General features: G+C 36.9%; 2 protein-coding genes across 2 annotated transcripts in view; both read right to left on the bottom strand.

Moving 5' to 3' along the window:
• Zfand4 (zinc finger AN1-type containing 4) overlaps nucleotides 1–23,233 on the bottom strand; it is a 65,470-nt gene extending 42,237 nt beyond the window's left edge. The window contains 4 exon segments of the mRNA XM_047554624.1: nucleotides 13,156–13,207; nucleotides 13,209–13,273; nucleotides 13,276–13,455; nucleotides 23,103–23,233. Coding sequence (XP_047410580.1) covers nucleotides 13,156–13,207; nucleotides 13,209–13,273; nucleotides 13,276–13,339 — 181 coding nt within the window. The 5' untranslated portion in view covers nucleotides 13,340–13,455; nucleotides 23,103–23,233.
• Nucleotides 23,234–25,932: 2,699 nt separating this feature from the next.
• LOC124984859 (WASH complex subunit 2A-like) overlaps nucleotides 25,933–27,685 on the bottom strand; it is a 66,954-nt gene continuing 65,201 nt past the window's right edge. Inside the window, exon 31 of the mRNA XM_047552946.1 lies at nucleotides 25,933–26,267. Coding sequence (XP_047408902.1) covers nucleotides 26,128–26,267 — 140 coding nt within the window. The 3' untranslated portion in view covers nucleotides 25,933–26,127. The remainder of the gene's footprint in view (nucleotides 26,268–27,685) is intronic.

Here is a 27,685-nt window from a genome sequence, read left to right as displayed (position 1 = left end):
GCTCACAAAGAGAGAGGGGTCCCAAGAGAGGGATGCCTTAAGAAGTTGAGCAGTTTTAGCAGAGAGGAGTGGAGGTACCAGGCCTGGACAGAAGCCTGGATATAGGGAAACTCGGACCATTTGTCATCATGGTAGAGAAAGTTTTCAAGATCTCAGAGAATCTGGAAGTCAAATGTGTTACTTTCAGGCCAGTGACTGCTACTGTCCAGCTTGTATTGGTGCCAAGCAGTAGGTCTGACTATGTCTTGAAGACCCAGGGTCTGGATATGTTTGGAAAGGTACCCTAACAGAGTGTCTCAAGGAGACTTTGATGGGGTCTGGCCTATCCTGGAAAAAAAGGGGTAAGGAGGGCCTCTAAGAACTCTGGCAGAGAGAAAAGCCCAAATCAAGAGGCATCCTCACAAGAATTTTGCTTTCTCTGAGGCTGTTTCAGGAACAACCAATAAAATGACAATTGATGGGTATCCCCAAAGAAAGCAAGTTGTTGCCACTCAGTGATGGTGGAGGTTTCTCTCACTGGGTGCTAGGATTTATCACAGAAATAGTATCCATGGAGAGAGAAACTGTAGCAGGGATTTTAGAAATCCAGAGGAGTCAGAGGGGGTCACTCACCCAATAAGCGATGGCCAGTGATTGATGTGAAGTCCAACAATGTAAGTGGTCCTTACTGGAGCTGCCGGAGGGGGAAGTGGTAGAAAGAGAGAGGGAAAGAAAGAGACCAGACAGAGGTCAAAGGGAAGACCCAAAGAGGCCGTCCTTGGTGGGAACCTCAAACACTGGTCCTGGGTTTCAGCGCCAACATGTAAGAACCAAACAAAGGAAATAGAGAGGAGAGGTGGCTCAGCAACACAAGTTTATTGGGGATAAATTTGCAGAGGGGGGCCAGTGGAGACTGAGATGCCTCCATTCATGATAATTTTAAAAATTCAAGAAAATAGGAATTAGTGGGATTTTGTTTGTTTGTTTGTGGTACTGGGGATTGAACCCAGGATGCTCAACCACTGGGCTACATCCCCAGCCCTTTTAAATTATTTTATTTTGAGACAGCATCTCACTAAATTGCCCAGGCTGCCCTTAAGCCTGTGATCCTCCTACCTCAGCCTCCTGAGTAGATGGGATTACAGTTGTGCATTACAGTAGTACCAAATAAGTCTAAAGTCAGTATGTAACTTAATAAGGAAATACTAGAAGCACTTCTATTAAGATCAGAAACATGGTAAGGATGACCACTATCTTACTGAACACAGAACTAGAGATATTAGTTAATATAATTAAAAAAATAAATCAATTAGAGGCCAAAAATGTTAAGTAGTAAAACTATTTCTACTGCAGATAATATGGTAGATGTAATTAATCTGAAAAACCCTGGTGAAACCTTAATAAAACTAAGAAAACTTTTCAGTAAAATGGAAGGCTATAAAATTAGCAAATGAATATCAATAACCTTCAAATAAGCAAAAAGCAAACTATTAAAGGACACAATGGTAGAAAAATATCTATTACAACAGCAATAAACATATTTAATACTTAGAAATAAACTTAATAAGAATTTCTACAAAATTTAAATACATCTACATAAAAGCAGACTTAGAGCTTAGCACAATGGCATATACCTGTAATCCCAGTGACTAAGGAGGCTGAGGCAGAAGCATTGCAAGTTCAAGGCCAGTCTCAGCAATTTAGCAAGACCATCAGCAACTTAGCAAACCTGGTCTCAAAAGACTTGGTAATGTAGCTCAGTGGCAAAGCAACGATGGGTTCAATTTCCAGTACCAAAAAAAAAAAAAAAAGGCTAAAATAAAAGGAAAGATAACCCTGTTCTTAGAATGATTCAACATTCTAACACTCAGTTCTACCTAAGTTGATTTCTAAATGTAATGCAATCGTACTAAAATATCAACTTTAAAAAGAAGAGGCAAGGTGATATTAAAGTTAAATGGAAAACAAACATGAAGAATAGCTAGAAACACTATAAAATAAAATCAGTGACTGCTAGTCCTACCAGACATGAAACCTAGCATCAAGTCTCTGTAATTACAGAAGTGTGGTACTGACTGACACATTAAAAAAAAAAAAAACAGAAACAGACCCATGCACAGATAATAAAAGTGGGCTCTCAAACTACTGAGCCCAAATGAACTTTTTAAATAAATGGTATTGGAACAACTGAGTAGTCACATGGGAAAAGATAAAATTAGATGCATACCTAATGCCATACATAAGAACTCCAAATGGATTAAAAAGCTAAATGTAAAAAATGAGACCTTACCAAAAAAAAAAGAAAACATGGATGAATACCTCTGACTTTGGTTCAGGGAAAGGATTTCTATCACTCAAAAAGCAAAAGACAATAAAAGGTTGATAATTTTGCTTTAAAATTTGTATTTTAAAAATACAATTTTTTTTTGTTTTGATTGTTTGCAGTACCAGGGGTTGTATCTAGCAGGGTTCTACCGTTAAATTACATCCTTACTCCTTTTTATTTTATTTCAAGATGGGGTCTTGCTAAATTGCTAAGGGCCTCACTAAGTTGCTGAAGCTTACCTCAAACTTGTGATTCTCCTGCCTCAGTCTCCCAAGTTGCTGGGATTTCAAGTATGTACCACACCCAGCCCCAGCCCTTTTTAAAAAATTTTGAGATGGTCTCACTAAGTTGCTGAGGCTGGCCTTGAACTTGAAATCTTCCTGCCTCAGCATCCTGAGTAACTGTGATTATAGGTGTGTGTCACCTCACCTGGTTAAAAAAAAAAAAAACAGTTTTAAATTTCATGAGAAAGAAACCCATATAACCAAAGTTAAAAGAACTGATAAGCCAGGAGAAAATATGTATGACATTACACACACAAAAAAACTAATACCCCTAATATAAAAAAAATCTTAAAATTTGGAGGACAGTCCAATGTGGTGGTGCACACCTAAAATCCCAGCAATTTGGGAGGTTGAGGCAGGAAGATTGCCAAGTTTAAGGCCAGCCTCATCACCTTGGCAAGGCCCTAAGCAACTTACTATATAATAAGCTATATAAATTCTAATTTTAAAAATATGTAAAAGATATAAACAATTCATCATAAAAGATAAAAAAAGCCCTTATACATATGACTAAAATGTTCCAATTCATTTATAATTAGAGAATTAAAACGACACATTATATTGGTCGTTTCTGATGGCAAGGTGGTGGGTCAACAGGCATTTTTGGATACTGTTGTGAGAATAAACTGCTACAGTCATTCTGGAGAGGAATTACTTGATGAGACCTAAGAACTAAACTACATGTGCATTTATTTACCTTTTGACCCAGCAATTCCAATATTTTTAATCTACCCTGAAGATACGCCTACAATGTACAAAAATATGCACAAGGCTATCCACTGCAGCACCATTTAAAGTTGTAAAATACTACAAATGACCTAAATGCCACACATGAGAAAATGATTGAAAAAACAATGATATAGTCAAATAATGGAGTTCATACAGATATGAAGAAAAAAATGCTGTGAAGAAAAATGAATGAGAAGACTTCCATGAACCAGTTTGGTATAATATCAGGATAAATTATTAAATGTAAAAATCAAAGTACAAAAGACTATAGCATATTACCACCCAAGTTACAAATAAGAGGCTATATAAAATATTTACTGGTTTGTGCAAAATAAAGACAGAGAGGATAAATCAGAAACCAATAAGACTGATTATGCACAGGGGCTGACTAGAGTGGGGCAGAGAATATGGGAAAGGGAAAAAATAGTAGGGATGAGGAAATGTTTGTGTAGTTCTGACTCTTAGCACCATAATGATGTTTTACATCAACTTCAACCTGCACCCTTAAATGAATAGTTAAAATCATTAAGCCTGTGGGGGAACCCCAAATGGTATATAAATAGTAACAAATGAGTACAAATGAATTGAAATTTAAGGTCCGGGCAAGAGAAAAAAATAACTGAGGTAACTAAACAATGTCCTGGCTATATACTGTAAGCTAGGACAAAAAGAACCATATGCAAATATTGTACTACTAGAAAATTTGTTGCTTAAAGGGATATCAGTTAACAATTCTGAATTAATTAATGTTTATAGTAAATTAATTAATTTACATTGAACAATTAAGTAGTACAAATAATGGAACCAAGTTTATCAGAGAAAGAGGTTAAAACAAGGAAAAAGGCTAAAATGAACTCATGGGTGTTAGACTAGAATCAGAGGTATCAGTATTAATTCATGGTTTTTAAAAAATACACATTTGGATAGATACAGAAGCGTGTGCACGTGTTTGTGCACATTTCTTAGCTCTGTCCCTTACACAATGTCCTTTACATTCTTGTCATTGCCTGGGAGCAATAGCATCCAATAGTCAAAGTACCTAGTATCTATATCTTGGTTTCTAAATACCATTTCAATTAAAGTACCCTTAGAGAAATGGATGATGGCAAGAACCATCAGTGGATGCTAAAATTATGGGGCAAAATGATAAGAAACAGAATATTTGGGTAGTAGTATCAGATTAGTTTCCACAAGATGCTTATTAATTACAAAAGTAAAAACAGTAATTTTACAGTGTGAAAACTAGTGGATATCAACTTAGTCATGCAAAGTTAACATTATAAATATGATTACATATTGACATCATACCTTTTTTGACATCACAAGGAAAGTACAATACCTCTTCTGTATGACCTCAATCAAATAAGAAAGTATCAAGTCCAAACTGACAGACATTCTAGGAAATATCTGACCAGCGTCTTCAGAAGTGTCAGTCAAGAAAGGCAAAAGAAAGCACAGTGAGTAACTGTGACAGATGGAAGGAGACTAAGGATTCACAGAAGTGAAAGCGCCATTGGATTCTGGGCTCTAAGAAAGAGAAGAGTGGGAAAACAAGATGTGCTTATATGGCTGAGAAATTAATCTCATGGTTTCAATAATTATACTATTAGGCAATTATTGGTGAAGGTGGGTGAAGGGTACATGGAAATTTGTGCTATTTTTGCAACTTTTTTGTAAATCTAAATTTATTTCAATATAAAAATCTTTTTAAAAATAAAACAAGTAGGTCAAAATTGTTTTGTTTTGTTGCAGTGCTGGGGCCCAAGCCCAGAGCCTTGTGTATTCTAGGCAAGTACTGTATCACTGAGTGTATACCCCCAGTCCCAAAGTTTGTTTTCTTTTTTAACTCCATTTTTCCCATTTTTACTTGTGTATTCTTATCAGTTGTTATAGTTTTGATGTGAAGTATTCTCCAAAAGTTCATGTGTGAGACAATGCAAGAAGGTTTAGAGAAGTGATTGGGTTATGAAAGCCTTAAACCAATTAGTGAGTTAACTCCCTGAGGGGGATTAACTAAGTGGTTAACTGCAGTCGGGTAGGGCGTGGCTGGAGGAGGTAGGTATTGGGGGTATGCCTTTCGGGTACATCTTTTGAATCTGATGAGTAGAGTCTCTCTGCTTCCTGATCATCACATGAGCTGCTTTTCTTCACCATATTCTGCCTCACCTTGAGCCCTGACGAATGAAGCCAGCTGGACTGAGATCTCTGAAACCAATGAGCCCCCCTAAATGAACTTTTCCTATTCTAAAATTATTCTGGTTGTGTCTTAATCACAGCAGTGAAAAAGGTGACTAAAACATCAATACACAAAAAGTACTATTACTTCTTCCATAATGTAAAAGAAGACTTTTGAATTTGGGTCCCCTGTTTGCCCTATTTTCTAGCCTTCTCTGTATAGCAAAAATCCCCCAGATGTGTACATATTAGTTGTCTCCAATTTTTCTTCTTTGGTATCCCTAGAATTCACTGCTAATCAGGTTTCACTTTTACCACTCCATCCAAATAACTGGTTAAGATCACAATTAACTCTGATTACTAAATCCAACACTCAATTCTCAGCTCTCTTTCTACTTGGCTTATTAAAGCAGCTGATTATTCCTGAGTACTTCTGAATCTCCAAAAAACAACGGGATACAGAGACTGTGCCCAGAAGGACATTTATAACTATAAATGGTTACATTAAAAGAAAATCTCAAATCAAGTTTTCTACCTTAAGAAATTAAAAAGTAAAACCAAACTAAACCCAAAGCAAGAAGAAGGAAACAAACAATAAAAGTTGAGATAAGTAATATGAAAGAAGAAAAACAACAGAGAAAAACAATGAAATAAAAAGTTGGCACTTTGAAACACAACAAAATTGACAAAACTATAGCTGACTAACCAAGAAAAAGAGAGAGAACTCAAATTACAAAAATAAGTAATGAAAGTGAGACATTACCATTGAGTTCAAAAAATAAAAATGCTTACTTATAAAGTAATAGTATGAATAATTATATAACAACAAACTATATAACTTAGAAGAAATGAACACATTCCTAGAAACACAAAACTATTAAAACTGATTCAAGAAGAAACAGAATATCAGAATTAAACCTATAAAAAGTAAAGAGATTGAGCCAATAATCAAAAATCTTACTGGATGCTTTCACTTCTGAATTCTACAGCACAATTAATTAACACAATCCTTTGGAAATTCTTCCTAAAAATGAAAGCGAATGGAATACTTCCCAACTCATTCCATCAGGCCAATATTCCTGGGATATTAAAGCCAAAGATAAATAGAAAAAGAAACCCACAGACTAATATTCTTTATAAATAGAGTTGCAAAAATCCTCAGCCAGGCATGGTGGCACACACTGTAAACCCAGTGACTTGGGAATCTGAAACAGGAGGATCACAAGTCTGGGGCCAAACTCAGCCAATTTAGCAAGGCCCTAAGCAACTTAGTGAGACCCTGTCTCAAAAAATAAAAGGGGCCTGGATGTACAACTGTGTTTAATCACTGGTACCAAAAAAAAAAAAAGTCCTCAACAAAACATAAGCAAACAGAATACAACAGCATTTTTTTTTTTTTTTTTTTTTTTTTTTTTTTTTTTTTTTGCGGTGCTGGGGATTGAACTCAGGGCCTTAGTGCTTGTGAGGCGAGCACTCTACCAACTGAGCTATCTCCCCAGCCCGCACAACAGCATATTAAGAGGATTATATACTATGACCAAGTGGGATTTATCTCAGGAATGCAAAGTTGGCTTAACACACAAAATCAATCTGTGTAATATACCATATTCATACAATGAAGTACTAACACTACATAAGCATTTCAATAGATGCAGAAATAACATCTGACAAAATCCAACTTGCCAATTTCAAATCTTACTACAATGCTACAATGGGATAGAATTAGGAGGCCAGAAATAAACCTATACATATACAAATTATTACAAGGACTTCCTTTTAGGGTTATGAAAATGTTTTGGCATTAGAATAAAGGTTGTACAATGTTGTACAATTATTAAATATCATTGAATCAAATGCCAAAGGTCAACTTTGTATAATATTAATTTTAACTTGAGTTAGAAAAAAAGGGCAAGATTTAAATGTAAGAGTTCAATAACTATAAAGCTCTTTAAAAACACTAAAGTGTAAGGGGCTGGAGGTATAACTCAATGGTAGTGCATGATCCTAGCATGTGGGAGGCCCTGGGTTCAACCCCCAGCTCCACAAACAAGCAAAGAAACAACAGAAACCTCACAAAAGTGTAAATTAAAAATATGAGCTTGGATTACACAATGGCTTCATTCCCTCCCCCTCCCCCTCCTCTTCTCCCTTCTTCTCCTCCTTCTCCTCCTTCTCCTCCTTCTCCTTCTTCAACTGGAGATTGAATCCAGGGCACTTTACCACTGAGCTACATTCCAGTCATTTTTATTTTTTAATGAGACAGAGTCTCATTAAGTTGCTCGGACCTTGCTAAATTGCTAAGGCTGGACTTGAACTTGCAATCCTCCTGTCTCAGCTTCCAGAATCACTCCAATTACAGGCACACCCAGCTACAATGGCTTCATAAATATAACAGCAAAAGCTATATATAAATGGCAAAACAAAAAGCACAAATTGGACTTCATGAAAATTAAAAACTATTGAGTATCAAAGGACAGTAAAAAGTCAGTCAGTCCCATTCTCTGGCTTGTTTTTTCATAGATCTGATAAGGGTAGTATCACAAATATATAATTACTACAACACTACAACATAAAACACAGTATAAAAAATGTACAAAAGATTGGAATAGACATTTCTCCAAAGATGTTAGACATACCAAAAAACATTTAGCATTTAAATCACTACGGAAGTATAAATCTAATCTGATACAATTTCACACTCAGTGGGATAAGTATAATTTTAAAAATGGAAAACAACAGGTACTTGTGAGGATCTGAAGAAAAAGGAACCCTCCTACATTGCTAATAACAGTGTGAGATAGTGCATTACTAGGGGAAAATTTGGTAGTTTAGCAGTTTTCTCCAACTGTTAAACATAGTTACCATAAAACCCAGAAATTCTATTCCCAGATATATACTCAAAACAAAATGAAAACATGTTCACACAGAAACTCTTACATGAATGTTCATCATGGCATTACTCATAATAACCAAAAAAGTGGAAACAAGCCAGATTTCAAACTGATGGGTGGGGTTTCAATAAAATGTGGTACGTATGTGTGCAATGGAATGTTATTCAGTCATGAAAAGGAAAGAAAAGACATGCTACAGATGATGCACCTGGAAAAAAATGAAAGAAGCCAGACACAAAAGGTCACATATGGTATAATACTACTTATATGAAAAGTCTAGAATAAGCAAATCCATTAATACAGAAAGCTAATTAGTCAATGCCAGGAAATTGGGGCCACAAGGTTACTAATAATAATGATCACAGGAGTCGCAAATTTGTCCTGAGTTAATCTGAGTCTGATTTCATAGACCTATAAATCTTCCTAACCTTCTACATTGATGAACCTCCTACATCCTATTTTTATCCATAAGATCGTGAGTTACTGTCCTTGGGGTTTTCAAAGACTGGCTGAAATACTAATTGTTTATGTGCTAATTATTTACAAAAAAGTAATGCTTTGCTGTCTTTATTGTTGTCTTAGCATGATCCCTGCCCTATGTTACTTTCCCAAACTTCACCCCCTTTCAGCTGGAAGCAGTTTGGAGATGTAGTCACCCATTTTTCCATAGAAATGGAATTTGGAAATTGACAGTGGGGAAATGTGATAGTGGTCTACTTTATGCTTTAAACATAACCCTTACTGCTGTGCCATTGCAATTTATTTTTAAATGGACATGTTTCTTTCTCTTCTCTCCTTGCTCCTCCCTAATTTCTCTCAGGGGGAAACAGGATTACCTTTCTTCCCCATCCTAGGCAGAGTTATCTGTCCCTGAGTACACACCCACCATAGGAATGAAGTAATCCAGAGTTGGGGATGCTACCAGAAGATCTCAGAAATGACCATCTCCCAATTAATAAGTGAATTACAACTTCAACAGAGAACATGTGCAAAGTAGCCTTTGAGTCACTTCTTTAAAAGCCTCCTGTTCCTGCTGGTGGGCAGAATCACAGCCTTTGGGACAGGAGTCCCCTGGGTTTCTCCTTTGCTAGCAAAGCATTAAACCTTCTTTTTCCTTTTTCTCAAGACAGTACCCTCACCAGGTGCTGGATCTACTGGTTCCCTGAACTTGTATTCCAGCCTCTAGAACTTTCAGAAATAAATTTCTATTGTTTAAGCTACCCAGTTTATTGTATTCTGTTATAGCAGCCTGAACTTTTTAGGTGATAACAAGAAAGGAAATTAAAAGATGTTTAACATCATTAGCGAAATGCAAATTAAAACTACAGTGAAATAGTGCCAATATCTATTAGAATGATAAAAAAGAAACAAAAACAACTCAGAAGATAATAAGTACTGATGACGAAGCAGAGTAACTAGGACTTTCATACTTCATGTGTTGCTTAACAATGGGGATACATTCTATGAGATTTGTCATTGGGCAATTTAATAGAGTATACTTAAAATTAAGATAGCTATGACATACTAGGTGATGAGACCTACTGTTGTTAACCGAAACCTTATAGGGCATATGACTGTATATTACTCATACAAAGTGGTACAGTTTATATGAATAATACAAACTGGAAAACAGTTTGGCAGTTTCTTTTGGAATTAAATATACACATTACATAACTCAGCGATTCCATTCCTAAGAATTTACCCAAAAGAAATGAAAACCTATGCTCCCATGTAAATATGAAGGCTCATAAGGCTTATTTATAACTGTCAAACCTGAAAACTATACAAATGTCCTTTAATTTGGGAATGAGTAACTATTGATATCATACGCTGGACCATTACTTGGCCATAAACAGGATAGTGTTGATAAATGTACCAATATGCAGAAATCTCAAAAAGGTAAATAAGGGAAAGAAAGCAGACTAAAAGACAGTATATTATTCCATTTATATGAAATTCTTGGAAGGCAAAATACAGGAATAGAAACAGGAGAGTGGTTGACAGGAGCTGTGTACAAAAGAAGGGTTGACCACAAAAGCAAGGGCACAGGATAATTTTGATGGGTGAGAGAATTGTTCTGTAGGGGTTTTTGTTTGTTTGCTTAGTTTTTGGTTTTTGGTTTTTTTGAGATAGGGCCTCACTGTGTTGCCCAGATGGTCTTGAGTTGTGGGCTCAAGTGATCCTCCCACTTCAGCCTCCTGCCACCAGGTCCCAGCCTGTACTATGTACATGTACTAACCACTGGTGGTGGTGACACAGCTGTAAATGTTTGCCAATATTGGCAGAACTATCCACTTGTTAAGGGTTGAATTGTGTCCCCTCAAAATTCATAGGTTAAATTCCTAATCATTAGAACCTGAGCATGTGACCTTAGTCAAAGGCAGATGCAATGAAGTTCAAATGAATTAGGGAAGGCCCTAATCTAATATGATATGTCCTTATAAAAAGGGAAAATTGAAGACAAAAATATGGAGATGGTATGAGGAGATGGGCAAGGAGATGGTATGCATCAATTAATAAATGAGAAAGACTGACAGACAACCACCATAAACTAAATGAAGGGCATGGAAAGATTCTAATAGCCTACAAAAGGAACCAATACTAAGGAACCCACACTAAAATCCTGGATTTCTGGCCCCAACTGTAAGACAATAAATTTCTGTTGCTTAGGCTACCCAGTTTGTGGTACTTTGATATGGCAGCCAGAGTAAACAAATATGTACATTTTATGATATGAAATTATACTTTCATTTAAAAAACAAATGAAAACATGTTCAATGTTACCAGTTGGAATATTAAGAGTGTGTATGAACTATAAAAAGTGATCAAGTTATTTAATATTATATATTGCCATGGTTGCAGAGCCCCCAAATGACAATGATTCTTTAAAATAAAATATTTTGCCAACAAAGAATTTAATGAAAATGAAATTCAACTTTTAGGGCAGAGCTAACACAGTTTTTGAAAGGAATTGTAAAACAAATGATTTCAAGCTGAGATTCTCAATTTCAGCTCCAACACATAAATATGGGCTTGTAAAAAGAGTCAATCCTATCCATACCAAAAAATAGCTGAATGAACTGACACCAACAAGGTTTCTTGGAACCATCACAGAAATAAGATATTAAGCAAACTACTACCTTAAAATCTGTAGAGATGTGCAGACTCACAGCCAAAAGCTACTTACCTAAGCAGAAGCCTCTGAAGTCATAAACTGGAAGGAACACTCAAATAGTAATTTTGATGACTGGTAGATAAAAAGTAAGCTCCACCAGGAGACTGAGAAATTCCTGAGGACCACAATCTTAGGGAGAGCTCCATATTTTCATGAGTTTTATCTCTACACAACTCTAACAGGTTCTCACTGTGAAGAGCCAAGAAAGACTCCCTTGTAGCTTAGACACAGGCAGGGGGAAAATAAACACTGTAAAACAACCAGAACACTATACATAACAAAAGTCTATTACCTTTACTGGAGACCAGGCCCTTCAAGCTTTCCTATGGGATTAGGTAGTGGAGGGAAGGCAGATGCCAATATACATTTTGAAGGCTGAAGCCAGGGACTTAGACTCACTAAAGAATAATATTTAATAATAAAATTATAGACTATTTCCCCTACCCAAAACCTCACCACCAAAACTAAAAGGTACCAGAAAACTAACTGCAGATTGCAATGGAAAGGTCTGTCAACCACACAGACTCTAAGGAGTTCTTAAGGTAACCCAAGACAACAGAGGAGACAAAATATAAAGCTAGAGAATCTGAAGCCTCTGACACTTTCAACTATAGCAAACATCAAACACAATCCAAGGCACCAAAACACACATTAACAATTCAAAGAATAGAATTGTCTCCGATCACATAGAGTTTAAACTAGAAATCAGTACAAAAAGACAGCTGGAAAAAAACAAAATGTCTGGAATTGAAATAATACATTTTGAACTAATGCATGGGTCAGGAAAAGTTTCAAGAAAAAAATTAAAATATTTTAACTAAATGAAAATGAAAATACAACATTAAAATTTGTGGGATGCAGCAAAAGCAATGCCTAGGAAGAAATTGTAGCATTAAATATATGTTTAGAAGAGATGATCTTATACCAAGTCTAAGTTTTCTGCTCAGAAACATAGGGAAAGAAGAGTGATTTAAACTTCAAGTAAGCAGAAAAAAATTAATGAATTAATACTAAGAAAAGGTAGAGATTATGCACAAAGAAGTCAAAGGCAGGCCAAACGCAGACATTAATAAAATAAACAGCTAGAACACAGATGAAAGCTGTCTTTGGAAAGACCAATAAAACAGAAAAACTCCTGGCAAGACTGCCAAAGAGATAAGTCACAAATCTAGAATAAAAAAGCACCATAACAACAGATGCAACAGAAATTTGAAACACATGAGACTACCTTAAAAATATTCATGTAATAAGGTAGTAAATATAGGCAAATAGACAATTTTCCAGAAAAGCATTTCCCATTAAAATTACCTAAGATAGTTATGACAAAATTTACATGTCCTTTAACCTGCTAAAAACTGTTTTGAAATATGATATCACACCATTAACATTATGCTAGAGATCTGCTTCAAAGGAATTTGGGGGAAAGGAAACAAGGTGGAGAGAAAACAGGAATGGAAAGGTAGTAGGTTCATACTGGGGTTCATTATACTATTCTTTCTAACATATGCTTGAAATTTTCTCCATTAAAAAAAACTTTATACTTTCCTGATGAGCAAATTTTATCCTCATATCCCAAAAATATAGAAAGACTAGTACCTTCCAATCTTTGAATTTTTGCTTTCACAGAAATAACAGCTTCAAAGGGTGAAAACTCTCAGCTCAAAACAAGTTCCAGTTAATGTTTCAATGAAGAGTTCCATGGTATCACAGAAAGAAGTTTGTAGTAATATGGTCCCACGTTATCTTCATTGAAGAATGGAGGCTCTTTTCTGTTGTCCATCACTTTGACTTTTCTAATTCCTCTAGAATATGTCGTAGGCACTGTATTGCAGTTCTAGCCAAATCAACTTTGAACATTGGTAATATGTACTGTTGTTCATGTTTTGAGTTTTGTACCTAAAAAGAAAGAATAATTTTTTAAACAAGTCTGAAAGTTTCATTCTTCCATAACGATTTTCTTAATAACTCTGGCCCACATGAATCTTCCAGACAGACCACAATTCTGAACTTTTCACACTGCCTCTGAAACCACTCTTCAAAGTAGACTGTAAATTAAGAATAGGTATACGTAGATAGAGATGTTTTTTGTATGTGCATATGTCTGTCTCACTGAGGATTGAACCCAGGGACACTTCATCACTGACCATGTGCCTTGTCCTTTTTAATTTTATTTTGAGGCAGGATCTCACTAAATTGCCCAGACTTGTGATCCTCTTTACTCCTGAGTTGCTGGGATTATAGGCATGTTTAACCACATCAGGCAGAATAGGTATGTTTTTGATACTTTAATGTATCTTACTAGAGCTTAAAAACAATTCCTAACATATAGTATATGGTAAACAATCATTTTAATGTTGATATTTAAACTCAACATATCAACTTAGTTTTATAAGATTTTCAAAAATATATATCCTTTTCCAAAAAATATATAAATTATGTCATCTAAATCTATAAAGCATAACTTTGCAGCCATTGCATATTTGAATCATGACAAAAGGAATCACAAGAATCTTAATAGATTGTTTAAAAATAGGAACCACTGAATAACCAATAAGCATTTGTATTTCCAGAGAATATCTATCAATAACATTAAAAGGAGTTTAATATTGGTAAAAAAAACATTAGATAAGAGGGTTGGGGATATAGCTCAGTCAGTAGAGTGCTTGCCTTGCAAGCACAAGGCCCTGGGTTCAATCCCCAGCACTGTAATTTAAAAAAAAAAAAAAGATATTAGATGATCTCTACTTAAAACATACCATGAGGGTTGGAATTGTGGCTCAGTGGTAGAGTGCTCACCTATCACATGTAAGGCACTGGGTTCAATCCTCAGCACCACATAAAAATAAATAAAATAAAGGTGTTGTGTCCATCTAAAACTAAGAAAGGTTTTTTAAAAAACTACAATGGCTAATAAGTAGAAGAGGCAAAGACATTAAACAGAAGTAGTAAGATAATTACAAGTATGGGCCAGGCACAGTGGCACATGTGTGTATACAGCAATCTGGAGGCTGAGGTAGGAGGATCTCAAGTTCAAGGTCAGTCTCAGCAACTTAGGGAGACCTTGTCTCTAAATAAAAAATAAGAAGAACTGGGGATGTATCTCATTGGAAACCAACCCCTGGGTTTAATATAACCCCCCAAAAAATTATAAGTGTGGAATCAGGAACACAGGAATAATCAAATTGATAAATGATATTACTCAATGAACTCTTGGGGTAAAGGGGGAGGCCCCTTAACTTAAACTGTAAGGATAAAACACATCTTCTTGGATCGGTAGGGAAAACTTTTTTATAAAATAGCTTTATTGAGATATAATTTATACATTACAAAATTCATTGTTTAAAATTCATTGGTTTTTAGCATATTTGAGAGTTGTGCAACTATCATCAAGACAACTTTTGTGTATGTGTGTGGGGATTAGGGATTGAATCTAGAGCCTTGCAACTTGTCTCCAACCGAGCTATATCCCAGTTCCTCACAATCACTTTTAGAGCATTTTCATCACCCTGAAAGGAACCTCATACCTGTAGCCATATTTCCCAAATTTCCCCATTTTGCCCCTCAGACCAAGGCAACCACTAATCTACTTTTTTGGTCTCCGTAATTGGCCTATTCTGGACAGTTTACATAAGCAAAATTACATGATATACAATCTTTTGTGAAATGCTTCTTTTACTTAGCATGTTTTCAAAGTCCGTTTATGTTCTAGGGTACATAATATTCCCTTGTGTGGATATACATCATGTTTTTCCAGTCATCAGCTGATGGGCATTTGGATTGTTTCCTGTCTTTGGCTATTACAAATAATGCTACTGATGAACATTCAATTACGTTTTTGTGTGGACATATTTTCCTTTCTTATGTGTGTGTATGTTTCTAGGAATACGTTTGCTGAGTTTTGCAGTAGTAACTCTATGTTTAGCAATTTATAGAACTGTTTTCCAAAGTGGTCTGAACCATTTTACAGTTCCACCAACAATGAATGAGGGTACCAAATTCTCCACTTCTGGTCTTTTTGATTAAGGCAATCCTGTGGTTGTGTAGTAGTATGTCATGGCTATGATTTGCATTTCTCTAATGGCTAATAATTTTGGACATCTTTTTATGTGATTATTGTCCATTGGTACATCTTCTACAGAGATTTCTATTTGGATCCTTTGTCCATTTTTTAATTTTTTATTATCGAGTTGTAAGAGTTTAAATATCCTAGATAAAAGCCCTTTACCCTGTATATTATTAGCAAATGTTTTCTCTCATTTTGTGAGTTGTCTTTTTCTTTCTTGATTTTATCAATTTCAGAAGTCATCAATTTTTATAAATTCAATTTCTCTATTTTTTCTTTTGTTGTCATATTTAAAAACTTTAGCTTTACCCAAGGTAACAGATTCACTATATATATATATAACTTTCTTAAGAAATGTATAGCTTTACCTTTTAATTTATAGATATTGGTCACTCTGAATTTATTTTTGTGTATGGTGTGAGGTAGGAGTCCAACTTGATCCTTTTGCATGTGTTTAACCAGTTGTTTCAGTATCATTTATTGGAATGGCTGTCCTATCCCCATTGCCTTGCATCCCTTGTAGAAATCAACTGACTATAAATATGTTTAATTTTCAGACTTTTAATTCTATTCCATTGGTCTATCCTTATTTCAGCAATACTCTCTCTTGATTATTGTGGCTTTTAAGTTCTGAAACAGGAAATGTTGAGTCCTCCAATTTGTTCTTCTCTTTCCAGACCACTACTCTAATACCCCTGGAATTTCCATGTGAATTTCAGGATGAATATGCTGAGTTTACAAAACGTCAGCTGAGATTTTGATAGGAATTATATTGAGTCTGTAGATAAAAATTCTTGGAGAGTATTTCCATATTAACAACATTGTCCTTCCAGTCTTTCAGTCTGTCTTAATTTCTTTCAAGTATTTTGTTTTTTAGAATATAAATTGTATACTTTAGTTTATTCCTAAGTATTTTATTCTTTTTGATGCTATTATAAATGGAATTATCCTATTTTTTACATTGCTAGTGTACAGGAATAAAATTCATTTAATATATTAATTTTATACCCTGCAACTTGCATAACTATTTTAGTTCTAATAGTTTTGTAGTAGATTCCTTAATGTTTTCTATATATAAGCTCTACATACAAGATCATGTTATCTGTAAATATAGTTTTACTTCTTCCTTTCCAATCTAGATGCTCTTTATTTCCTTTTCTTGGTTATAGTAAGTCCTTTGAATCTACATTATAAGCTGACTAGGAATGGTTTGACATCTTTGTATTATTCCTGATTATAGGAGGAAAGCATTAAGTTTTGCTACTAGATATGCTGTTTACTGAGGTTTTCATATATAATCTTCTCAGATCAGTTTCCCTTCTATTCCTGCTTTTTTAGCATTTGGGGTTTTTGTTTATACCATGAAGGGGTATAGATTTTGTCAAATGTTTTTTTTTCCTGTATCCACTTAAATAAGCATAGTTTTTTTTATAATTACTGTTATTACTTTCATCATTACTAATGATTTAATATATTACATTTTTTGTATGTTGAATTAAACTTGCATTCCCAGGTTAAATTGTATTCGTACACATAATCCTTCATATATGTTGCATTGGTTTGGTACAATTTACTGAGGATCTGTGTCTATAATCACAAGATAATTTGTAGTTTTGAATTTTTCTGATTCTGTAATCAGGGTAATACTGGCTTTATAGAATCAGTTGGGAAATGTTCCCTAAAGATGGGTAAATTTCTGGATATATTTCAGGATGGGTAAAGCCTCAGAGTAAGCAGGTCAAGGTGAACATTAAGGATTTTAAGAATAAAAAATGTGTTATACATACATTTTTTCTACCAAATGGATATGAGCTATCACTGAAATCATAATCTTAATAGAAATGTGTTTAGTTATCTAAAAATTGTGGTTTCGATAATAATCAATAATCACCACTCTAAAAGCATGACAGGCATCTGAACTCTGGATATTACAAAGATACCTGAAATCCAACATATCCAAAAATAATTATCTTTCCCACAAACCTTCCTTCTGTTCTGTAGTCCTCACCTTATTAAATAGTACCACCGTTCAGTCACTCAAGCCAGAAATTTAGGAAACATTTTGGATTTTTCCTTCAACCCCATGACATCTGGAAGTGACCAATCTTGACAATATGACTTCTTAATATTCTGTATGTTGTTATGTTACCCTTTCCATTCACATGGGTTAGGACTTAGTTTCAACTTAATTTCAGGAGTTCATTAGCTCTCAACTGAGCCATTTTCAAAGCCCAGCTATTACCCTTGATTCCTGTGCTTCCTTCTTCCAATAGATCAATTTTCTTTTAAAACAAATTTTGGAAATAAAGTTCATGAAAATTGGAATAGGGTGTCATTTTATCACACTGTTCAGTAATTACTATACTCTCTATTATCTGTGTTTACGCAGGAGAAAAGGTCGAAATTCTAAAATGTTTATTCTTGACTTTAGAATGCACCGAAGTGAAATCTTACCAATGATGGAAATGAATCTAAGTTAAAGACACAAATTTTTCTCCTTTTAAATGCTTTATTTTTTTAAAGAGCATATGTAGGTACACAGCAAAATTGAGCAGAAAATACAGAAGAGCTCACCCATCCTCCTTCCCTCCCTCCTCCTAGCTACATCCTGTGCCAGCATAATAAATTTGTTATAACTGATGAACCTACACATCATTACCACCCTAAATTCATTGTTTACATTAGGGTTCACTGTTGATTTATAAACTACAGGTTTGGACAAATGTATAAGACATATATTTGTAATGATAGCATTAGAGTAGTTACACTGCTCAAAAAAAATCCTGTGGGTCTGCCTGTTGATCCCTCCTTTCTCCCAACTTATAGCAACTTCTCATCTTTTAAAAGTATTCATAGCCTATCTTTTCCAGGATATCATATAGTTGTAATTATACAATATACAGTCTTTTCAGATTGACTTCTTTCACTTAGTAATATGCATTAAGGTTCTTCCACATCATTCATGACTTGATGGCTTATTTCTTTTAATATTAAATGATATTCTATTGTCTAGATGTACCACAGAGTTTAATATTAAATGATATTCTATTGTCTAGATGTACCACAGAGTTTATCCATTCACCTCCTAATGGATATCTTAGATACTTCCAAGTTTTGGCAATTATGAACACAAGCTTCTATAGGCATTGTATTCATGTTTTTGTAAGGATATGTTTCAACACAATTGGGCAAATCCCAAAAAAGTGCAACTGTGGACTGTATGATAAGAGTATGTTAAGTTTTTTAGGAAGACACTAAATAATATTCCAAACTGTCTATATCATTTTGGCATTCCCACAGGAATGAATGAGAATTTCTGTTGCTCCACATCCCCATCACATTTTCTATGACACTGTCAGTGTTCTGGATTGTGGTCATCCTAAGCAGTCATGTAGTAGTGTCTTATTTTATGTTTCCCTAATAAAATATGATGAGGAATACAGTTTATTTTGAAAATATGGAACTAATTCTGTTAGTTCTTAGTACAAGGTCCTATGATGGCATCTACAGACTAACATTCAGGCTGGAATGTGGTGGCGTACAACTGTATCCCCTACTACTCAGGAGACTGTGGCAGGAGGATCTCAAGTTCAAGGCCAGCCTTGGCAATGTGGCCAGGCCCTGTCTCAAAATTAAAAAAAAAAAAAAAAAAAAAAAATATAAGGGCTGTGGATGTAGCTCCATGGTAAAGTGCTCCTTGATTAAATCCCCAGTACCCTGGGAGGGTTAGGTGAGTATGGGATAACATTCAGACTCCCTAGAAAGGCTCCTAAGGTCTCACCTTCTAGTCCCTTTTTTACTTATCTGCATATTTCACCCAAACCCTCTGGTAATTTATCCTCTATAATCATTTCCACTCACAGCTTTGGAACGTACCAGCTTCTGTATCTTTGCTCCTGTACTGCTCTGTTCACTACATACCCACACATTACTACCTAATAAGGACCTACTCATCTCTGTGGCTCAGTTCAAGAGACTGGGGATATATCTTAAGGACCATACAAGAGGCTGTGGGTTTAATCCCCAGTGCCACTCAAAATACATAAATTAAACTTAGTTCTAACATAAACTATCCCACAAAACCTTTTATATCTAGTTTCTCTTGCTTGCTCTCTCTCTTTTTTTTTTGGGTACTGGGGATTGAATTCTGGGGTGCCACATCCCCAAAGCTTTTTTTTTTTTTTTTTTTTTTTTTTTGCGGTGCTGGGGATTGAACCCAGGGCCTTGTGCTTGCAAGGCAAGCACTCTACCAACTGAGCTATACCCCCAGCCGCTTTTGTGTTTTTTTAAGACAGGGTCTCACTAAACTGTTTAGGGTCTTTCTTTTTGCTGAGGCTGTCCTCAAACTTGCAATCCTCCTGCCTCGGCCTCCTGAGTCACTGAGATTATAAGTGAGTATCAGAACGCCCAGTTCTATTCTCTTTTGCACCACTACCTATATCATATAACAATTAATTTAATTGTTTACATAGTCTTCTTGTCCCTTTAAATTATAAGCTATTTAAGAGAGGAAAGATTTTTGATTTACCAATCATCTAGCAGTGTTTTTCACATATTGGTACTCACTGAAAGTTTGTTGAATTAAATAAGAAAAACACTTCCTCAATTGATCCTTAGGAAAAAAAACTATGATATATGTAAGGCATTATTTTATCTTAAAGAGAGAAAGTATTGGTTATGCTCCAAAAGTTTGTTTGAAGGGACATTTCCCACAGAAATATGTACTGATCCCACCAAAATGTACCCAATTCATGACAGATCTGCACATATATGTATTTTGTTATAGTGTGAGCTTCATAATACTAATAGGAAATAAATTTCATTTACTAAGGAACCTGAAAAACATTGGGCAAATTGCAAATGCTCCTAAAGAAATGGCATCACAGGAAGAAAAGCTGTTGCTAACAGCAGTTGTTCTGAGTGCTGTTATGCTACTGTTATTGCTGGCAATACTAGCAAAAGCCCATTACTGTTAAAGAAAAGCTTTAAATAATGAACTGTGCTGCTCAGGTTCATTAAATATTTATTCTTATATCTTTTTCAGTGAAATGTTGGCTGGAGATGTAGCTCAGTAGTAGAGCACTTGCCTAGTAAGTGTGAGGTCCAGAGTTTAATTCCCACTACACCTCAAAGAAAAAAAGGGGGGGGCGGTGGAATTCCATGAAAACAGAAGGGAGATCAGCAAAGCAGAAGGGGATTAAGGAGAAAGGGGAAGGAGAAAGGGATGGGAAAGGAGAAAAATAGCGGAATGAAATCAATAAAACTATGTTATGTACATATATGAATATACCAGAATGAATTTCTACTTTATGTATATTTTAAAACACTGTAAATAGATCAGTAGAGGAAGGGGAACAGGAAGGGGAGGGAAGGAGGAAAGTACTGGGGACTGCGACTGAAGTGGAGAAAATTACATTTCATGTTTGTATGACTATGTCAAAATGAGTTCCAATATTATCTATAATTATAATGCATCAATTTAAAAAAAGGGAAAAGGTAGTAAAATGTCTATAGGAAAAATGACTATATGGAGCTCTAGAACCACAATCCGTTTTTGTTCCCTCATTGAAACAATTGCTTTTAAAATATGATTTTGGTTAACATGTTGATTCTTAAAAACATACTTAGCAGGGTGTGGTGGCACATGACTGTAATCCAAGTGACTTGGGAGGCTGAGGCAAGAGAATTGCAAGTTCAAAGGCAGTCTCAGCAACCTAGTGAGGCCCTAAGCAACCTAGCAAGACCCTGTCTCAAAATAAAACACAAAATGGGCTGGGGATGTGGCTCAGTGGTTAAGTGTTCCTGGGTTCAATCCGTAGTACCAAAAACAAAAAAACAAAAAACATACTTACCATGATACATCAACTAAGAGTGTACTACAGAATGATCAGTGTCTGTTAGCTCAAGGACAACACTCCCTACACCTACAAAGTAGCAGCTCTGGCAACAGAAGTCAGGTATGCTGAAATGAACATTACAGAAAGGCAGGCATAGGTGAGGCAGTGCCTAACTCAGGAATTTAGATACAGAGAATATACAAGGAGTATTTCTTCAGCACAGTGCTCTTGCACAGCAATACCCTGAAAATAATAAACCATCTAGGGAGAGAGTAGAAGGTAACAGATTTAGAAGTCCTTCATCTAGAACAAGAATACATAGTGACTATAGATTATAAGAAAAAAGAGCATAAAGTACAAGCATTAATTATGCTGGAACTTCCATGGTAATTTAGGCCCAGTCAATGGAATTATTTGTAATATACAAAAGAACCAAGAATAGTACCCATAACTGATTTAAAATGCTTCCTCTTGAAAACAGTCATACTTTTCATTAGAAGAAACATAATGAAATCATGTACTCTGGTTAAACCAGACTGAAGAATTAGAAGAGCAAATGAAAAATCTAGTGGGCCACAGACCTACCCAGTACTAAAAGCTGAGTCCACAGAAGGCATCTCCATGTGGTTATTCGTGACTAATCATTTTGGGGGCCACAGGATGTTGGAAAAGGAGGGGTGCAATGAAGATTCAAAGATGGAAAATGATGCAAGAATAGCTTTAAAAATAGAAAAGAAAGGAGACAGGTGGAGAAAAAGGTAGTCCAGAATTTTTACAAATAATTCAAAAATCATACCTAGCTATTAAGAGTAATGATTTAGAAGCCATTCTAAATAAATTCCCAAAACATTTGTCATCTTTTCTGAAAAAGTTCTGAAAACAACCTCCAAACATGAAAGGGAAGTTAAAGATACATAAAGAAATAATGGCACTGAATAAATGTGTCAGTGACTTGGAATCTGCTTCACTCTCTGCTCTAAGAAGCTTATCACCTAAGAGTAGTTACCTTTTAAACTTTTCCCCCAACTTAAAGATATCCACCATGTGATGTGCATTAATTACAGACCCAGATCTATCTATATTTACTGGTGTGTGAAAACATCCCTAACGTTTTAAAAGCAAGCTACAAAATTACATCAACCCCACGATACCTCTGTAACCTAATTCCAGCCTGGAGTAGATTGGCGAGTGGGACTGGGAAATAACTAGGGGTTTGCGCCTACGCAAGCCTTCAATATACATACACGCTGCATGCTCACAAATCACCTGCGCAGCCCTTGCTCCTCGGTGCTACCGAGACGCCCCGGTCTCAATCTGGAGGGCTGTGGCCGCGCTCCCCGTGGGAACAGCGACTTGGAGAACAGCACCCGCTAGGGGCAGGAGAGCGGGGTGGCCCGCTTCGGCCAGCGGAGGGGACCAACCCGCGAGTGTGTGCCCTGCGCAAAGGCGGCACTCTGCGCCGATCCCAGGGCAGCTGCGACGGCTGGAGTCGGGCAGCACAGTGGGGGCTTCGGACGGGGCGCGGCCCAGCTGCCTGGCACGCCGCTCCAGCCCCGCGAAGGGCGGCGACGGCGCGCCCCAGTTCAGAGGCCCGCGGCCCAGGGCGCCCTCCCCATCCAGCACGCTCGCCCGCTCGCCCTCACCGGCTGTCTGGTCCGTTCCCTCGCTCGTACGCAGGCCGACAAGGACGCGCAGGTCCGAAAGCGTCGCCGCAGCAGGCGCGACCTGCAACGCTCCGCGGCCACCGCGTCTCCGCCCTTTGTGACACCGCCTGCCAATCGCTCGCCGGCGCTTACGCCGCCCTCCAATCAGTGGGGAAGGGGGTGGGGACTTGCCGCCCAACTCGGCGGTTGCTCGGACGCCGGGGCCTCTGCGTTCAGTGATGATTGTCGGTTAGGAGAGGCCCGGATGTTGAGCCTTTATTACCACAACAGTGAACACCCTGACTAGAGTTCAAGCCAGCAGCTGGCCATCGGCCACACCGTCTGCGGCGAAAGGCGGGGCTGGAGCCTGCATGTAACAGGGCCTTCCCTGGGACCCGCTAATGACCCTCAGGCGATAGGTGGATCCCGGGCAGGCACTGTCCAGTGGTAGCTTTTCCAGAGCCTGGGACACTACTAATACATCCTGGGCGTTCAACAAATCTCCCTCCTTTAACGTAAACGCATCCTAGCATTTCTGGCCTCAGTTGCCTCATCTGAGAAGTGGGGACATTATCATGCTTGCTGAAGACAAGGGCGAAATCAGATAACTTTCCGTAGGCTTTATTTGTTTACAGCTCATCCACCTTAGGAAGGCTGCAAACCAGTTGTAGAGTGGGCAGTGCAGATTCCAAATCCCAGCCACCTTTTTTCTTTTTTTTTTTTTTTTTTCCTGTTCCACTTTTCCAAGCTGCTGAATTGGGGGTGTAAGCAGTAACCAGCTTCAAGACAACATGAATCTTCGAACCCAACATGGGCCCCACTGCTTCATTCTCCACATAGGTGGTTTCCTAACAAAACTTCCAACCTCATTGACCCCACTTCACTAGGTGGATTATTCAACTGACAAGGAAACAACCTTACTCCTTCTGGTTCACTCATCCTCATTTTATGACTCAGGAACTAGCCTAGGATGAATCCAACACCTACCTAACCAGACTCTGTATTCTCTCCTTCTCTAAACCTCCACAATCCACCAAACTACTGATATTACACTGGGGCGTGTATGGTAAGGCCCTTCATTTGTCATTCTCACCATTGGTTGGGTTCTAAAACTCTACACTTGCTTAATGCTGAAGAGTTGAAACTTCTTGAAGACAGAGGCATGATCATTATCTTCATATACAGAACCAAGTACTAGTGCCTCTGATAGACTTTAATAAAAAACTGTTTATCAACCCTAATTCCAAATTCAGAGAACTGACAATATAGGCTTTGGAGTCAGGCAGACTTGTCTGGTTTCTAATATTGGAAGCTCCACAATCTGATTAAGTCATTCATTTTGTGTCATGTACTATTTTTTGAGTGCCACGTAGTTAAGGGGTCTTCATATATTTTCTCCCCAATCATAATTCTGAAAAGCTGGTATAAAGCTAAGGAAGGAAAGACAATTTCTTACAATTAAACAGCTCTTAAGTACAAGAGCCAAATTTGAATCTCAGAAAAAATTAAAAATCCAACCTTGTTCCATAATTCCACTTTTTCTCCCAGATTTTAGTCTTATCTATGAAATTAGGATGTTACTGATCTGGTAGTACACAGACTAAATAAAATAGCATGAAAAGTGCCTACTGTAGGAATTTTTTTTTTTTTGCCATTCCTTTTACAAACTTCTCAATATAGCAGTTTGTATGTTTTTAACTCTAATTTCATGAACCGCTAGAATCAATCCTAATGATTGGTGAATAGATTTGGTGACAAATCTTGCAGTGGGCTTGATCTCAGAGCAGGAAACTGAACATACAACCTAAAGAATACAAGGGAAACAAATAAAAGGTATAGGAGGAGAACGCAATTGGTAAGTGCCTCTTCTGCCATCAAGCCACTCTCAGCAGGGCACGGCACACTGCTGACCTGTGGGAGCCATACAAATCTTTGGCTGTGTGGGTATGAGGAACTCCCCCAGTCTAAGGTCCTGTTAGGTTGCCAAGGCTGATCTCAAACTTGTGATCCTCCTCCTTCAGTGTCCCAAGTAGCTGGGATTATAAGCATGCAACACTGCCCAGTTTCCCAGTCCAATCTTAACATGTCCAAGGAACCTGCTAATGGTGTTAGCATCTGTGAGGCCTGGCTAGCCTGTAAGATCATGCCAGATATGGCACAGCACAGTAAAACGTGGCTAGGAGGTGGGGGAGGGGTGAGCCATTCATGTGGCAAGTAGCTACCACACTGGCCGATGGAGACATATCCATCAGTGCAGAACTCTGCAGCACACTGCTGCTCTGGAGGCTGACATTTCCATTTTAAGTATGTCTCCCTGCTAATATTACCTGGGTTCACCCTGCTGACTCCACAAGAAAATGCAAACCTCCAAGGATAGAAATGAGTGACTTAAAGCAAAGGTCAGCAAACTGTTTATGTTTGCAAATAAAAACATTTTAGACATGGACCATTCAGTCTCGTTGAATGTAACCATAGACAATACAGAAACAAATAGGTGTGGCTGTTTTCCAATAAAACTTTATAAAACCACATGGTTGAGGGCCATAGTTTGCCAAATGTTTCCTTAAAGGACCTGCAGAGCAATCTTTGGAATTCAGGTAGAAACCTCTGAAGCTAAGACTCATGAAGTATAATCTCTCATCTCCTTTCCCTTTCTTCTGCCAAGGCCTTTCCTAAGCTAGGACTTCCTGCATGTAACAAACACTGAAGGTCATTGTCTAGCATTTGCTACTTTCAGATTCCCTATAACCTATGAAAGCCACAAATAGATTTCTTCTAATCTTAGGACCCTGCTGAGGCTAATTTAAAAAAAAAACACACCAACCACCATGAAACATTTATTTGTGTTTTACAGTTTTAATCATGGTTAAAATCCCGGCAGAAAATACTAAGTATATTGGGTAAAAGGTGAGCTAACTGTTTCATTGTTTGCTTTGTGTATAATGAGGTTAAAACAATAAGCATTAAGACAGCATCCTTTACTGAAGAATGAGCTGAAGGGTGAGACATGGATACTCTGAATGCTTTACTGGCCTCCAAAGGCATTCAGGGGATCATCAAATATGTTAGATCCCTTGTGTTCACGTCTTAGTTCAGGTGCTGCCTGTGCAGATTGGATTTTTGGTTTGGTTGTCTTAGCCTGGAGACCAGAGGAGAAGATATCATCTAAAAATAAATAAATAAATAAATAAATAAATAAGTAAAGAAAGAAAGAAAGAAAAGAGAGAAAGAAAGAAAAAGAAATTTGCTGAACAGGCAAGAAAATGGGTGCTTTTAAGACACACACAAATCACCGAAGAACCATTTCTGGTAACAGTACAAGGTATCAAGAAACACAAATAAAGAAGTCAAGCCTTTTATAGTTCTGGTTTAGTTACTAATTAAATATAAACCACAGGTTGCTTTGAGCACAGGTTATCTTAGCTACAAAAGTGTGTATATGTGTATGAAAACAAAGAAAAAAGGATGACTGGATCTCTAACCTAGACCAGAAACTTACCATCTGGGGGGACAATGAACTTACTTCTATATTCTTTTCACTTTAGATTTTAAAAGGAAAAGAGTGACTAAGAATATGCAAACGAATCCAATATAGGATTCATTCTCCTTCAGAATAAATACATTAATTCAAGGTATATCAATGGTAAGAGTAAAGTCTTTGTGACTATGTCCATGTTTAGTGTTTTACTCACTCCAAAGCTTATCTTAATTATACTGCTTACCCAGTAATATTACTGCTTGGATACAATAACACCAAGATTCCAACATGTGGATATAGACAGGTACACACAAATGACAAAGACCACAGTCATTATTGGTAACAGAGAAAATTCAGAAATGATTGAGACCATCACTAAAGGCTAATGGCTAAATACAAAGCAGTATTACACAACCACTAAAATCAAGGAAGGAGATTTCCACGTGCTGACAAGGAAAGATATTTACAAAGTAGTTAGAAGGCTCTGAGGATGTGGTTCAGTGGTAGAGTATGTGAGAGTATGTGTCTAGGCCCTGAGTGTGATCCCCAGCACAAGGGTAAAAAAAAAAAAAAAAAAAAAAAAGAAAAGGGTGACTAAAAGGAACAGCAGAACAGGAAAAAGAATGTGTATGTTTATATGTATACAAATATACATTAATATCACCATGTCTGAAAGGACTCAAACCAAACTACTAATATTGGTTAAATCTGAGGCTTTCTTGCTTTTTACATTTTCTAAATTATATGACTGTTACCATAAGCATGTATTAACATTTTTGGTAATAAACAAATGAAGTCTCCTGCACTCCACATGGTGGGAGACAGCACACAGTTTGCTGGGGCAGTATGCCCAGTGTGGCTCTGCAATAGCAACTGTCTCCCTGGTAGTCTCATGGTCTAGATTTGGGAAGAAAAGAGGGGAAAGAATAGGAAGCATATCTTTGGCCTTAACCCCCAAGTCTTAGACACAGGATACATAGGAAGTCCAACATTTATAACTACCAGGCATCTGGCTTGCCCATTAACCAACAGAAGTTGTAGCATGTTCACTAACAACGAGATGCCAAGTCTGCTGTATATTCTACTTCCCTGCAAACCTACTCTC

This window comes from Sciurus carolinensis, chromosome 5 (genome assembly GCF_902686445.1).
Source record: "Sciurus carolinensis chromosome 5, mSciCar1.2, whole genome shotgun sequence".
In the NCBI taxonomy this organism is placed as follows: Eukaryota; Metazoa; Chordata; class Mammalia; order Rodentia; family Sciuridae; genus Sciurus; species Sciurus carolinensis.
The sequence above is the reverse complement of the archived record's forward strand: the minus strand, read 5'-3'. Positions and strand labels throughout refer to the sequence as shown.